The sequence below is a fragment of the Gavia stellata genome, chromosome Z (assembly GCF_030936135.1).
Source record: "Gavia stellata isolate bGavSte3 chromosome Z, bGavSte3.hap2, whole genome shotgun sequence".
Taxonomy (NCBI): Eukaryota; Metazoa; Chordata; class Aves; order Gaviiformes; family Gaviidae; genus Gavia; species Gavia stellata.
This window is the reverse complement of record NC_082637.1, coordinates 35,986,513-36,003,176: the sequence shown is the minus strand read 5'-3', so window position 1 is coordinate 36,003,176 and position 16,664 is coordinate 35,986,513. Positions and strand designations below refer to the sequence as shown.

The 16,664-nt window shown below is 38.9% G+C and overlaps 1 protein-coding gene across 8 annotated transcripts in view; it reads left to right on the top strand.

Moving 5' to 3' along the window:
- Window positions 1-16,091, top strand: part of NFIB (nuclear factor I B) — a 284,093-nt gene extending 268,002 nt beyond the window's left edge. For 7 of the 8 annotated variants that reach the window (XM_059833888.1, XM_059833885.1, XM_059833884.1 and 4 more), the window contains one exon: window positions 9,416-16,091. In XM_059833888.1, the coding sequence (XP_059689871.1) occupies window positions 9,416-9,545 (130 nt within the window). In that variant the 3' untranslated portion in view covers window positions 9,546-16,091. The remainder of the gene's footprint in view (window positions 1-9,415) is intronic. The other variant, XM_059833890.1, reaches the window with a different exon arrangement.
- The last annotated feature ends 573 nt before the right edge of the window (window positions 16,092-16,664 follow it).

Genomic DNA, 16,664 nt, shown 5'->3' with positions numbered 1-16,664 from the left:
CTCTAAGAAGAGAAATGATACCTGTGCAGACTAAGGAGCAGTGAGCCCTTCTAACAGTAAAACTTAACACTAAAAAGAGGAATGCATTGCAAAAGGAATTGTTGCTCATTGGCAAAGAAATATATTCTAGTTCAGACAGTCAAATTTTCCCCCACAAAATGGTTTGATAAATTTTTGATTGTTTGATTTCCTCAAATCTGCAGTGCTCATTTTTATGGTACTCAATCTGACCTTTTACAGCAGGCTTTTGTTGTTAAGTATACTGAATTTTCAGAAATATCATTGACCTCAAGAAGGTAAAAAAGTTGGCAGTGCCTCAATGTTAGCTGTCCTATCTCTGCAGAAATCAGGTAGCAGAGGTGGCCAAGCTGAAAGCTTTGTCATGGAGCATTGCTGGTGAACCACACCTTGGAAACTTGGGGAGAGTGAGTGATGATAAAACCTCTGTTATCTCTGTGTTCTTTGTCTTATTAGTAGCTGCCTGTCATGCCTGATAATGGATATGATGCATAGATTTCAAAATATGATACATAGATTTTGAAATAGATTTTCTGGGTTTTTCTTTCCGTATAAAATTATGTATCTGTTGGCACTTCAAGTCCCAGGTATAAGACAATAGTGGTCCATACGCAAAAGACTGAACTTTGCAAAAAAAAGAGGATATGAATAATACAAGACAAATAAAAAAACCAAACCAAACCCACAAAACTTTAAGTCATTGATGCACCATTTTCTTCAAAACCAGAAGACTTGTGAGGAGTAGTGATAATAAAACCTAGATTAAGACTTCATTTAGCTGAATTAAACATTCTAGTATCTTTAAAAGAAATACTTATATAAAATATCCTGTGAGCATCCTAAAAAAAAGGGAAAAAACCTCCATTATTTGGTAAGGTATTTGGAAGTAGTAATTTTTATTTTGCTTCTGATACCCTAACCATCTACAATTATATTTTTTTGTTGCTTACTTACAGCATTTATGGTATGTATTTTACTATGATGTCTGCTGAACTTTGGACAACATTTAAGCACAGCAACAGAATTAAGTTCTCAAGTACTTTTAAGATCATTTAGGTCAATTTTTTGCTATATGTATGAAGAAGATACTCAGAATCCATTAGAAAAACCCACCTTCTTTTTCATAACCGAAATTCTGTGATAATGACTGTTTTCCTAGAGACAGAAGGTGAAGGGAAGCTGTGAAAATCTGTAAGACTCAATTAGTAAAATACAGTCTCAGTCGCTACATGAGAGCAAGAGCATATGCAACAAGTAAACTAAGACATGAGTGAGAGTGAGAAAAAGTGTGTGTGTCCATGTATAAGTCTGATAACATGAGCTTGAGCCTGAATCTCAGCCAATCATTACGCCATTGATTTTAATTCCAGTGGGACTACTCATAAAAGCTGGCATGATGGGTCTCTTTCAGAGCATGTTGTGTATTTGCAAGTCTTTCACAGACTGTAAGCAAATTTTCATTGCCAAAGCGTACATTTTAGCTCAGCTATTGCCAAATAAATTTTTATTCTTAACTACTGTTATTTATATTCATTTTTTTTAACAATCTTTCTGTGTTAGTTTTACGGGTTAACTGTTACTTTAACATTACATTTACACTAGCCAGGCAAATGCACTAGGTTAGCATTTCCTGCTTCTGGTCTGTTATCTTGACACATAAGCGTAGTACAACAGCTGGTTTGTTCCTGGAGATGCTGAGGGGTCCTCTGTTCTCAGAGTGTGGAATTTCCTTCTCAGCTGTAGCTATAGGGGTGTTCAGCTTTCCGAGCATCGTTTTTTCCCCCCAGCACCACTCTGGATTTATGATAATAATACGGATAAGGCAATCAAATGGGATAATCTCTGATTTGTGAAAGAGGTGGGAGGGAATTGAAAATGGGTGAAGATTGCTTTTGTAGCACGGTACCTTGTGTGTGTTTGGTATCGAGCAAACACATAGCTAAGGTAACACAGTCAGCAGCCTTGACGTGGCAAGCACATTTTGGCAAACACAGACACCTGTTAGAGCAACGGTTCATACCTTCTGTCTGTCCCGTCCCCACCCCCCCTTCGCCACCACCCTCCTCCCCTCCCCCCGCCCCAATCCCCTTGGGCAGTGTTTTGGAATAGAAGTGTCAATTCATTACAATTAAAGAAGAAAAACACTGAAGTATCCTGATTGTAAAAGTATTCATAGAAAGAAAACCTGATGGTTTCTGGTCTTTATCAATTTAAATTGCTAACTCTAATAGTTTTGCCCAACTCTGTAATGCAGAAAGATGTGCAGAACATTATGTTTCCTCTCCATCTAGGCAAACATCTTCAGAACACTTCCTAAGAAATTAATTGTATTCAAGCCAGACTTGCATGCTGCCATCCCACAGGAAATGGGTCAGCAATCCATTAAGATGCCATTAGATAATCTAATTTGGAACTTAATCTCTAAATTAACCATGCTCCGTACTCTAAGCATACTTGAGAGAAAGAAAAAAAGTTTATGTTTGAATCGATAGGGGAGCCGAAGCGTGAAGAAGGCTGTTTGTTTTTTCTGTAGCTGTGGTCACGTCTCAAGCCGTCTGGTAACCAGGAGAAACCAGACATGATGTAATTCCAGATTGAACTTGAACTTCAGGGACTTAGAATGGGGGAACAATGGACCATAGGAATCAATAATGTCCATTTTCCACATGATTATGTTTGGAGCTTTAAGTTAACCTTTACGGGAGGAGCAGCAAGAACTGCAGTTGTGACCAAAATGAATGAGAGGATCCAGAAGCAAGATGTTCGTAAAGAAAACAACTTCAGTAATATTTTCTGAGTAGCACTGCAGATTCCAGCAGGATTAGAAAAGTTCCCGCTCTGCAGTGAACTGGTTGCCTATTCTGAGCACTCTTTGTTCACTTAGGTAGGACAAACTTAATCTTATGTTTCCTGTCAGATGATTTTTGGCAGCAGTGCTAGGGAAGGAGGAGCATATTATAGAGAATTCCCAAGTGTAAACTGTATATTTAACCCCTTGCCTACTCCAGTTTTCTACTTCTTGATCATCTTACCTCCAATTGTTTCTTTTGAAGCAGTAAAACTACACTGTTGTTTTTTTTCTTTTTTGGTGCAGTTAGGATTATCTGCATTATTATTTAGCCAAGCTAATTTGATAAATAAACTTTTATTCATACTTTTAAATAAGGTAAAAAATCTGACAGGTTAAACTTGGAAATGGTAATATTTGGAGAAAAAAGCAGTGTAGATGTGGAAAGTCGAGAGTCAGTTTTTCATAGGCGACCCAATGGTCTCTGGTAGCCCCAGCCCACATTCTCCATGATTTGGCTTTATGGGAGGCAGCTCTCCACTTGGTCATAGCTCCCTCTGTACACGTTCATGTTTGCAGACCTCCTTTAGCCCTGTCCCTGCACCAAACATGCATGCATGCGTGGTCCAGAGTACAGCATGGCCATGAACCATTTCTCTGGGCCTGTCCTCTGCTGTGGATTTTCTTTGTTAGTGATGGGCTATGTGGCCTCTTCCTGATCTTCCCTTACCTTTTTTTGTTACACTGTCACAAAAAGGGTCTGCAGGCAATAGAATAAGTATCCTTACAGCAGAATTCCCTTTTTCCCTCGTCTGGGCATAAATCAGTAGGTCTTTACCTCCACCATCTGCTAGATGGGTGGTATGTGCCCGCTAAACTATAAAAGTCATCCTAAATTAAGCTGAGATGTACTTAATATATTTCTTGAAATAAATGCTCACCTTGGAGGTGAAATTTGGCAGCTGTTTAACTACAGATACTAGTTTAGAATGGTAACAGAAGTACCACATTAAGTAGATGCCGGAGAGGTGGTTATTCTTTTGGCAGAAATGCACAAGTGGGAATTTAGGCAGGGCACTGAGGTTAGCACAATTACGTGTCCAAAGTTCATACAATCTTAACAATTCGAAATGGTAAAGTTCCCTGTGCCTATGGGGGTGAGTGCTTGCTTAGTACAGAGATAGACAAACCTTGCTTGGTAACTTGCTAGTGCCACTTCTTTTGGCATCGAAGGCATTTCTGCCTTTTCTGTCCGAAGACTGACCTGGCATGATCTGATCTACCTTGTCTAAGCTAGTGTGTTCATGCACAGGGTAGTAAGACTGCAAGAAGGAAATACTGGTTTAGGTGTAGTTTGCAAATGGTGAAATACTCTTACAGACTTCTGAAGCTGTAATAGAAAGAAGGTAGTAACTGATGGAAAATAAGAATGTTAAAATCCTTCAGTTTTACTCAGGTCTGATTGGATTTATTTCTTATTGCACTGAGTTAATTGTTTAACATTATTATACTCTTTATGGTATTATAACCTCCAAAGCGGACTGTATGTACACATAATGTTAGTACTGCTTGTGGTCCATTCCAGTAATATTTTAATCAGAGGTTCTTGAAACAGCAATTATTATCTCTAAGAGGAAATCACAGCAGAAATCTTGATTGAATTAACATGTGAAAACTGTAATGGAAACTGTAATGGAGTATGTTAACCCTGTAGGATGCTTGCAGAATTTTCTTTTGCTATTTTATTACATGTCAACAGATAAATACATTATACTTGCCGTGGATAGAGAGGGAACTGATGACTGTAGATGACTGACACCTGATAGTCTGGTTGTGGTGAGAGAAAACTGTTTCTGGTTGTGAAATTACTTAGAGGTACAATGCTTCAGGAAGGTGGTCCTGCAAACCATACTCTCACAAAGGCTGCTAGTCTGAATCTCACACCAATATCTGATGGTGCTTCTCATGTAATTTTCTTCAAAGCTTAGCTTAGAGCAGTTTTTTGGAGGTCTCACTTCATATTCCAAGGGACCGGCATTTATATTATAATCTCTGTCAGTGCAGTGCTCACAGATTTCCTCAGGAGCAGGGAGCTGGAGAGTGGGGTAGACCTCCTTTATTCCACTCATACATAGAAAGCTTTTTTCTCTGAAGGAGAAGCTGCGTGGGCAGAGGGACATCTCATTAACTTCTGCAAGGACAACCAGCTTTCCTGTGTCCTGGGCAATGGAAAGAGTTTTGGCTTCCCCCACGTTGAGGCAGTTAGTGAACAGAGACAGAGCATTGCCTCTGCTTTTGTGAAACCGAGAGCTGGAAGTTTACTTGGGACCTATGCAAACTGCTGGATAGTGTCGTGAAGGGTAAGGTGTTTTCCCCTTTCCTGCCATTGCCAGAGGTGTGGGCCCCAGGCAGAGTTTGCTTTGCAGTCAGCAGTAACTGGCTCTTCTCCTAGGACGCTCAGCAGAGACGGAGTAGATGGTTTCCATGGCAGAAGCTAAACTCTGCGATGCTCACAGAGGTCCCTTCAGAGCAGGTTTGAGAAAGCTGGCAGGGGACCTTGCTCTTCTGTGCTGTCAGTCTGGATTGGCTGCACGCAGGAGGACTGGGAAGCTACAAAGCAGGGTGTGGCTCATATGGTAGTTGAAAGTTCAATTAAATTTACCATAAATGTAGTGGGGTATGTGGGAACGTTGGATAGACAGCCATACATACGCAGCTTAGCAGAGACTGAGTTGTTTTTTGTATATCATCATAGCTGTTCTCAGAGCTTTGTGCTCAGTAACTTTCATTCAGGCTTCCTCTTGTCTGCAGTAAACACTTGGCGGTGGCATCAGGACTGGGGTGACCCGAGAGAGAGTTATGTCAAACTGCAGTATGGTAAGGTTAGTTTCTAAAATAGAACGGGAGCTCGTCAGGCCTTGAAGATCATGGCTTAGGAAGAGCTAGCAAACAGAGGGGATGGCCTGTCCTTCCTGGCTGCCAGCAGAGCCAGCTGCTGCCCCGCGGGTGCCTGTAGATCCGGGACTTCAGCCCGCCTTCAGAGGTGTCAGAGCAATGGCTTCTCCAGCCACCCCACCCAGACGGCCTTTAGCTGTCCGGGCGCCGCAGGTGCTCCGTTGCTGGCACCGCCATCTCGGGCGGGCAGCAGGAGGCTCTGCACCAGCAGCACGAGAGGCTTCCGAAACTCCTGTGGCATCTACACAGTGTTAACCTGGGAGATTTATTACTCCCTGAGGATTCATATGCAACATTAACAAATGTGTTGCAATCGGCATTTTTGTCATGGTCTTAATATAAGGTGGGAGGCTTGAAAGGTTTAAATAAACACCTATATTAAATTTATAGGTCATATGGCAGCAACAGTCCTGTTAGTCACTTGCTACAACTTATTTTTATTGACCACTTTCCACAAAATCACGATCTCTGTCTCCGATATGAAGTAGTAGATGAGAGAGCTGCTGCAAATAGTAATTTGTTCTTCATCAGCACTGACTGCTTTCCCTCACCCGCCGTAGTTATTAGAAAGTTGTCAACTTTAAAACAGAGAAAAAAGTCACATATATATGTATCCAGCCATTGAAGTGCATTGTAAATCTTCAGAAAGATAACCTGGAAGCTGTGTATTTAACCTTTGCAACAGAAATTGTTTAAATACTGTGTTGACCCCACACAAAATTTACATTCTTTTAGTTAGTGTTCTATTTTGTTTAAAGTCGCTAAACACTGTAAATCCTGTGTAACAGGACAGCAAAGAACTGTGCACTGTAAAACGTATATTCAGAGAGATCCTGAGCAAACAAATCTGCTTGTTTTTTTTATTTTTATTTTTTATTACTAGTTCCTATTTTTACAAATCCCTGTGCTTGGAAACGATTTGCATTGTGTCTGTAATTTCAGAATTTACTTCTAACATCACTGAAATCCGAGGAGGAAGGAACAAAAATGCATTTTAAAACGAATTGTGAAGGAAGGTGAAGAATAAGTTGAAACAATTAAGCCTCTTAAATGAGGTTCTGGTATTGAATTTTCTGTTTTTGAAACATAATCTTTTCACCAGATCATATTGGACAAATCTTTCATGTCTAACTGGATTTAAGTCTTTGTGAATATCTCAAGATTTGTGGTATAACTGTGATTTTTGAATTTCAGAAGGGGTTATTTCTCCAACAATAATTTATTTTATTTGTAATAGTCAATAGAATTAAAGAAAGAAAAATCTTTAATTAAACATATTAGCTGATCCTAGATTTTGAAAATATGGCAAGATTTTTTTAATTTCTGAACAGGTTAAAATTACCCAGATTTTCAGGTGACCTTCAAGAATATTCCCAATTGGAAGAAACCCCTACCTTATTGAATAATATTTGTACTTCGGGCATTTGAAATACATTAGGATCTTCATATTTCTTATATTTCCTTGAGGAAAAAAATTAGTCCTGCTCCTTTCAGAATTTGACTGTCATTGAGACAAACAGGTCAGCAGTTTTTTCCACGTTTGTTGCGTGTAAAACAGAGCACCTGAAATTAATTGTTAGGAATCAAAATAGTAAATTAACAGGTTTAGAGAGGTAAAGAGTATCAAACAGGAGTAAATGACAGAAGCTGTTTGTACTATTTATAATATAAAAGACCTGAGGAACACGTCCCCCGGATTTCACAAAATAAGTTGACGTCTTTCTTTAATGTTCATACAGCAGCAACTGAAAGGATCATGTGAATCTGCCAAGTGGAATGGAGTTATTTCATACACATTTAAAATAGATAAAAAGGGTCTGTTTTCCTCTTTACACCCTACACCCACAGAAGTGCATCTGCTCATCCAGGGAGAAAGCAGTACAGAGGGGTGACCAAAGACAGAGAAGAAAGAAAACCTCCAGCATCCGTCCTCCACAAAATATATGTAGGAGGTTTTAGTCTTTAGATGTGTTCTCATGAAGCTTAGTCTAATCACAGTGTGTATTCCCAAGTAAGCTGTTGTGTTTGTGGAAATGCCTAGTGCAGAGAAAAACTCGATACAATGAAATGTGGACAAAGCATGTGTTTGCGTGCTCTGTGTCCAGTTCTGGTGTCAGTTGTTTGGCAATGATTGCTGACATAATGGTACTGTTTTTCTTCTGAATAAATTTAATGGGACTTTCTCTAAAGTCCATTATTTCTGGGTTGCCAGAAACACATGTAAGGAAAAGGCTGCTCCGGGTCTGCTCTGGGTACTGAACAGAGGCAGCTGAGGTCTTTCTTTGAGCATCTGTCTTGCAAATACTGTTGGGTATGATACCTACTACTAGTTGGTGCCTGGTAAATGTGAATGCCATTGGCACTCCTCAGTGGCAGAGTGCTTTTGAAATGATGACTTAAGTTCTGAAGTCACTGAATTGCCTTTGAAAATACTTTCTTTCTCAGATATTTGTTTAAAAAATTATGGTACTTGTTGCTACCCTTGGCTCATGGCTACCTTTGGTTGCAAGTGTTTACATGACTGGGCCCTGTGTTATTGAGTGTTCCTTAGGCACTGATACCTTTTGGGAAAAAAACTCTAAAGAAAGCAGTTTTTTTGAATATTAAAGGTCCTCTGTTCTCATGGGGATACAGACACCTTAGAGGCACAGCTTGGGACTGAGACAAGATAAACTGCCAGGTCGTAAGAGAGAAGGAAATCGCACAGGAAGCTTAACCACTGAACCTTAGCATCATAGGTTTAGGTTGGAAAAGACCTTTAAGATCATCGAGACCAACCGTAAACCTAACACTGCTACATCTACCACTAAACCATGTCCCTAAGCGCCACATCCACACATCTTTTAAGTACCTCCAGGGATGGTGATTCGCCCATCTCCCTGGGCAGCCTGTTCCAATGCCTGACAACCCTTTCAGTGAAGAAATTTTTCCTAATATCCAATCTAAACCTACCCTGGTGCAACTTGAGACCATTTCCTCTTGTCCTATCACTTGTCTCTTGGGAGAAGAGACCAACACCCACCTCTCTGCAACCTCCTTTCAGGTAATTGTGGAGAGTGATCAGGTCTCCCCTCAGCCTCCTCTTCTCCAGGCTAAAGAACCCCAGTTCCCTCAGCCGCTCCTCATAAGACTTGTTCTCTAGACCCTTCACCAGCTTCATTGCCCTTCTCTGGACACACTCCAGCACCTCAATGTCCTTCTTGTAGTGAGGGGCCTTTATATTATGTTGAAAAGAGCAGACCTGTACACTGTAGTGTATTTCAGTAGCTCTTAAGTAACATCTGTGATATCACATAATGTCACTTGTGTCACTTGTGTCTGCTTTATGTATTTTTGTGTGAAATTTTTGGGGCTTTTGTAAACAAACAGGCCATTTAGTGTAAGACAGCAGTAATACTACTTGCAACTGGGATCAACACAATTACTTTTCTTTCAAATAAGTCATACTTTCACAAAGAAAACTGTGAAGTAGAATCCTAAGTAATATTCACAAATTTGGTTTCTTATTTTATCTTAAGTAGTGCTATTAAAAATGAATATTGGCTTAACCATGATTGAAATTCATTGTGTTCTAGTTTTTGCCACATGTTTAATCTACGTTTTGTTTTTTCTCTCTCTTTCTCTCTGTCCTTATCTCTTTCCCCTTTTCAACAGTCCTGGTACCTGGGCTAGCTTGGTTCCTTTTCAAGTATCAAATAGGACACCGATCCTGTCGACAAATGTCCCAAATTATGGTTTGAACATAATTGGAGAACCTTTCCTTCAAGCAGAAACAAGCAACTGAGGGAGAAAAGAAAAAAAAACAAAAGCAAAATTAAAAAAGAAAAAAAGAAAGGAAGACAGGATGAGAAAAGAAACTGAAGAAAGAAGAAAAAATAGACCAGCAATTGCAGCTCTTACAATCAGTAATTCCCTTATGATTGAAACTGAAATGACATACAAAGGGTCGATGATATTTCACTGATGGGTAGAATGCAGCCCCTGCTAAGTAGCCTTTGTTATATGAAGTGCGCTGGGAAATAGATGTTCTGTCTCTGACAATATATTTTAACTGACTTTCTAGATGCCTTAATATTTGCATGATAAGCTAGTTTTATTGGTTTAGTATTCTTGTTGTTTACGCATGGGATCACTATTCCTGGTTATCTCACAAAACAAAGGCTAGGCAGCAGCAACAGAGCTGCAGGAGGGCAAGGGCCATGAGCCAGCCATTTTCTCAACACTCTGATTTCTAAATGTTTTAAGAATAAGCTCTATAGCCTTTAGTTATCAGTATGGATTTATTAAACTTTGGCCCTTAATTCAGCCTTTTCTAGTGTGTTATGCAGTTTGAAGTTTTCAATCAGTATGAACACACAGGCTCTATGGAAGAAACGCCTCTATGTAGGTAAAAGCGTTATCATCTCCTCATGCAACAGTAAGAAAGAAAAGGAAAAAAGTGAACGTTTTCCCCACTAATGAAACACTTACAGAGGCAAGTGCAATTTAAAAATCATATCTAAGGGGTCATCACTATAAGTCCTTCAGCCCTTGGACTCTAAATTGAGGGGATTAAAAATAGAAATAAAAATTACTTTGTACAAACTTAGTTTTCCCCTCAGTTTTTGAGGGCATTAAAGGCATTAAATCAAGACAAATCATGTCCTTGAGAAAAAGAAATCGATGGAAACACAGCACTTATGTTGGTTTAGCTGCTGCCTCCACAGAGGGGTAGGATTTATTTATTTAAAGTTACTGGTTGCATCAAGAACCCACAGGGTTTATATGTTTCTGTAAAATCTGCATCATAGAGACAAAGAGATAGGCAAATCCATGTCACAAGGGCAAAGCATACCGTTTACAAACTGGTAATACCAGGATGGGGATATGTTATATTTAAATAATGCACTCTTAATGTAAGTCTAGTTACAGGGTGCTGAAAACTTGCATGGTGCTTTCAGAAGTTAGCCTTGTTCAACAATTTTCACATATTGACAGAAATATAATGTGCATGGGCAGACATTTTGCCTCTATGTCTCTTTAAAAAAAATAATTAAAATACTCTTTCCAGTAATCCTAATTTGCACGAAGATATAATGTCCACATTACGTGCCTTGCCTTGAAATCTAAAAAATGGAAAAAAACAAAAAAAGAAAAAAAAACACAAAAAAATTGACATCACTACACTTGTTTTGCTGCATTTATTATCATTTTAAATCTTTACCATTTTTATGACAAAATATTTTGTACTCCAGATGCGAAAAATGTGTGACATCATGGATTTTTTAGACAGTTATACCTTTATCTCACATTTATAAAGCATATCATGGCTGTGTATAGTTGCCGCTTAAAAATTGTAATCGACCAGCAATATTTTCAGTATTTTGGTGTTTTTTCTATTAACCTTTCATGTTTTTCATCTTCCAATTAATATTGGGGGGAGGGGATACAAATTTATACGAATTATGCAATACCAAGTTTTGCCTATGTAGGTAGTGCTTTTAGCTGTATTGGTTATTATAGGTAAGTACACAGATTTAAAAGAAAAAAAAAAAGAATAATGTATGCTTTTTTTGTTTGTTTTAATTGACCAAAGTGGGTACTGCTATTTTTGCAGTGTGATGAGGTCCTTTTCTGTACTGAGAGGTGGACAGGGGATTTTTTTTTATACTTACATATATATATATTCTGGGGTGGGTGGGGAGGATTTTTAACACTTTACAGTGTAGCTGTGAAGCAGTGCACCCTTAGCCAGGCAAGGGCTGCAAAGCGACTGTTCTGCCTACTGTGACAAACTTTAAATCGGTTCCCTCTTTTTAACTTCCCACCTGGGGTGCAAGCTGAAATCATTTCTGGATTTAAAAAATAAATAATGAATTCTGTTGGAGGCAGACTTGACTTGAGGAAATTGTTTAAGATTTTTTTTTCTTGAGAAGGAGAAAGAGAGACAGACAGAGAAAGAGGTCAAGACCCACAGTGAGATGAAGCCTTTTCCATTCTGGCAAAGATACTGCATCCTAAAGTGTTCACGTTAGAAAATGTTTTTAGCTCAGAATGACAAAGACGCTTGCTTTGTCTAGGAAGTGCATGTACAGGGCCAAAATCGTTGCTGGCGTAATTCCATTGACTCCAGTTGACTCTGGAGTTGCTCCTGCAGAGAATTTGCCTCCCTTAGTCTGCTTGACTGTTAAATATTCCCTTTTTTTTTTTCTCTACGTCAAAACATTCTTTTTTTTTTCCCCAAGTTTGTTAACTCATAGCATCTGAATTACAATTTTCAGCCTGCTCAGGCTGTGTCAGAGGTTTGCAGTGTCTTCTCATACAGCAAGTCAGATGGAGAAGTGGGGAGATGTGGTGAGGAAGGAGTTTCTTAATGCACGGAATTAGACTATGATGAAATAAAAGTGTATTTCCAGTAAAACCACATTTTGCAGATCAGTAGTGGGCCTGTTGCTGGAGACCTCTTATGCACTAGGGAGCTTTGTGATATGTGGCTCAACAGAGGGTGAATTTTTCTTAAAAGCACATCGTTTTATTAGGGCGCAAGCAGAGGAGAATATAGACTTGTGGATATGGGATGCCCTGCTGGGGAAATTTCATCCCTTTGCAGTTGTCTCTGCATTTTGGTGGTTTTCTTACCCTGGAGCAGCCCCGCAGGTGCTCCTCCAGCAACAGCCACCCCAGTGAGCGCTAGGCAGTGGCACACCAAAGTCAGTCCTTCAGGCTCTGGCCAGCATGCCCTGGTGGGGTGCATCCCCGTGTCTCCAGCAGGAGATAGGTGTGTAGGCAGGGCCTGAATGGCTACAGAGGGAGGAGCTGTAGAAAAGCAAATCCTTGAGATTTATCTATAGCTAAACTGAAAAAAGGAAAAACCCCACATAAAAAGATAAGACAGCAAAAGAAAGTGAAAAACAACTTTATGTTGCTCTTTTTCTGAGCCCCGTAGTAAGTGAATTCGTTCACTAAGCACATGGCTATTGAGATTACCGAAAGGTACTAGACCCAAACAAAGTGCACCTCAGGCTCTGGCCTGGTAGAACAAAGTACGTATTGTCCTTTCCACACGCCACTGACACTGAGCAGTTTGGGAGCAGAGGGGGGTGCTGGGGGACTGTCCTTGATTAGTGCCATTAGCAAGGTGTCCCCCTTAAGCTTTTAGTAGCACACTGGGATGAAACTGAAACAAGTTCAGGCTTCAAAGTGCAATAGTCAAACTGATGATTGCTCCTGTAGTAAAACAGATACCCTAAACAGAGCTTTTTTATTATCTCTGACCTCCTGTATAAAAAAATCTGAGCTTACAGATGCAATATTTTAAAAAGCAAATTCTTTCCTTCCATGTGAATGAATTGGGTTGTTATCAACTGTGGGTTTTTCCACCTGCCTCTCTAATAGAAAAGCCTGTCTGGAAGAAAATGAACTTTTCATTTGTTGTAGATTTGTTGTTTTTTTTTTTTTTTTTTTTTTTTTAAGCTCAGCAGTCAAAAGATTAAGATAAGATTGAGAACTCAAATCCAGTCTCTGGCCTCCTCCTTCACCAGGAAGTGTATTCTGACTAAATCGAGCCACCCCGTTCTATGTGCACTGTTCTGCCTTTATTAAGTTGCTTTGCAGCCCTGGCCTCATGGCTGTGCCACTGAAGTGTGTTTCCCCTAGAGTGACATGAACGTTTGAGGCTTGACTAAGGAAAAAAAAAAAGGCAGTGAAGGAGACTGTACATAAAGACATGGCAAAAATATTAATTATAGCAATATAGTTGTGGGGTGATGTTCAGGTGGGCAGCTCCATTGAAAATATGTGAATGAATTTGTGAAGCTGCAAGTAGCGAGAAGAAAGGAGGATCTGCTGAATGAACCGCCTACCTTGTAGACAGTAATTTGTACACTGTATAGTTTTGTTAAGAATTTTTTTTTACTTAAAATACCCTTGTTTGTAAAGCTAACTTTTTAACAATTATAATGGAAATGCATGTCATTTCCATTTTTAAAGTAAACAAGAATATTCCTTGTTTGGAAACTGGACTTGGGTTAAAACTCTCCAGTTTCTTAATTTATGTATTAAAAAAAAAATCTGTCCATGTTAGGAGTTATTTCGCAGATTCCTGTGCTTGAAAAGCATAGGTTACTAATCCTTTAAAAATGTAAATGGAGAAAAGTTATATTTTATGAAGGTTATTTTGTTGTATTTAGTATTGGAAAAGTTGGTTTTCAGAGCATTTCAAAATGTTGGAAGCACCACTGTCTTTTTATTAGTATATATGGCCTTTAGCAAAAGTTTTTGTGATTGTTACATGATGGTATTTAAGATTAGGTTCACAGAGCAATTCAGGATAGGCAGAGAACTAAAACAGTACTTATGTCTCACATAGCTGTGTCCTCAGGGAGCAGAATTTTGGATTTGCAACTTGTAGCTTCATAAGGACTTAATGAAAGAGATTGCACAAGGACATACTCAGCTTTGACACCGGAGTGTGTTCTGTACCTAAATCTAAATTGTATTTACTGTGTGAGATTATGAAGGCTGCAGAAAGTTATCCCAGATTCAGTGTACAGTATTCACTTTTAATGAAACAACTCTCTAATGTTGCTGGCAGTAAGGCCCCAAGCATGACATCCAATATAGTTTACATGATCCTGTCAAGGTCTTTTGTTAACATTAACCAGCTGCATGCTCCTGGACTGTTTTATTGGGTTTCTATAGAAAACTTAACAACAACAAAAAAAAGAGAGTAAAATCATATGCAGGCTAATCAAGTTAAACAGGAAAAGCTCAAAGCTGAACGTTCTACTCCATGCTGAAGGAGCTGAAAACTGCCTCCTTCTTATTTGCACTTTCTGCTAGTTCCCCAGTTTTTTCTAATTCCTCAAAATTGTGTGGGTGTGGTGGAGCACTGCAGTTGGAGGATAACATGGACCACTGATTTTGCCCTTTAACCCTGCACAATGACCTTTGCATCAGCCAAACTTATTGCCATGACAACTCTTTGTACTGTTTCCATGCCACAGCTCTGTTGGTCACATTGTTAATAGTAAAGGGGACAAGTTGGAGACGGTCAATTTTTACATTTTTTGTTGCAATTTTTCCTTCAATGGTTGTAAGTAGTTGTTTGTTTTTTTTTTTTTAAATGATAAAAGGGTTCACTAGTTATTACTCTTTAGAAGTATCTGTGTGTTGCAATTCAAATGTATGTTGAATTTGTGAAAAGGGCTTCAGTGCCACTAGCATCATAATATCCTTGAATAAGCCTTTGATACTTTTATTGCATGATATGGTAACAGTAAAACAAAAGGTGGCCTAAATAAACGGAGAGCAGTGTGAGCTAGTGACACTAAAGCCAGTCTTTGTATTACTGTATTTTTGACAGAATGGTTTTGAAAACTGTGCTACAGGGACTGATGTGGCAAATGTATCTCCATATGCAGAAGGAAGTTTTTTAAGAAGTATGGCTTATTATGCATTCTTCATTGAGGGCATTGAAGTTGCATGGACTGATAAAAGTTGATGCAAAATGAGAAAGAAACAAAAACCAGCAAAATGTTTACCAAAAAACTCAAACAAATGAGCAGTGCCTGTTCAATTTCACAGTCTCTGTTGAGTTCAGTTGTAAATATGTTTCAGATAACATTTTCTTCAGAAAAAAAAAAAATCTCCACAACATTGTAGAATGTGAGGGGTACCTCAATCCCAGGCATAGGCTTCTCAAGAGCTGCATTAGACTATGTCTTCATCAAGCTGTTAATTTGTGCTTATATCATATAGGACTTCTAGTAAGCTGGGAAGAGGCACCCCATCTCAATGATATTTCTCTGAGAACAACTTTTGTAGGGCTGTGTGTTTCTTTAGATACATTTAGTACAACTGTAGGTGACAAGTAGTCAGTTATTGCTTGCTAGCTACACACCAGGGTTGATCCATTTTAAAACTTTTGGCATTTTTCCCCATACTGTAGGCCATAAATCCTGAAGGTTACATTTTAATTAAAAAGGAGGTGCGTGCACAGTCTTTGTGTAATGAACCTTCACTAGTAGGATGCATTACAGTACAGCTACTTAATTTTGGAATTAGGGCCCTCTGGCATCAGACCTGTTTTTAGCCTGAGTGTTAACAAAGGTTTTTTATTGTGCCTGGTTGGAGGATAATAATGTTCTTTTTGGTACTTTTGTTTTAGGTTACAAATGAACTCAACTGCCACAAGTTTTAAACTGGTGTAAATCAAGCTTGACTTAATGTGATTGTTACTGTTATATCCAGCCTATACTGCTAGCAGCTGCTCATACTGCAGTCAATTACTGGAAGCGGATATATTTCCTATGCAAAAACTGTTTAAACAATAAAAATGAGCTATGCTACAGACCCTGGTCTTATGTTTTCTTTTCTATCTTTAATAGGTGTAATTAGTAATATCTCAGAAACTAACCTTAAACCTTGTATCCTGGTAGCATGCCACAACTTACGGAGTTCTGTGTATACTTAGTTTAGATTTAACATATTTGTTTGCATACATTTTGGCTCAGTGGTTACACTGGAAAAAAGGGGAGAACAGAAACAAAAGGAGATATAGTCAGATAATCAGCTCAATTTAAAAGTGTATATTTAGTTTTCATCATCATGTTTTACCAGCCCTAGTAATTACACAGGTGACCTGAACTGCTTCTCCTGTGATGTAAGATTGAGCATGATAGCAGAAGGGCAGGAGACCTCTGTTTTCTTTCAATGTTATTGACTTGTGACAGACAGTAAATCTTTGCTTTCTTAAAGCCTTCATGATAGCATTTTCATTAAATAAAGACAGCAAGATCCAATCTTCCCAAAATTCTTCCTGACTTCAGAAAGCTTTGGTTTAGGTCAAGGTCTTTGAATTCTACAAAAGAAGAATTCTTTTTCATAAGTGTGAGTTAGCTGTATGTATGGGATGTTTCATTCA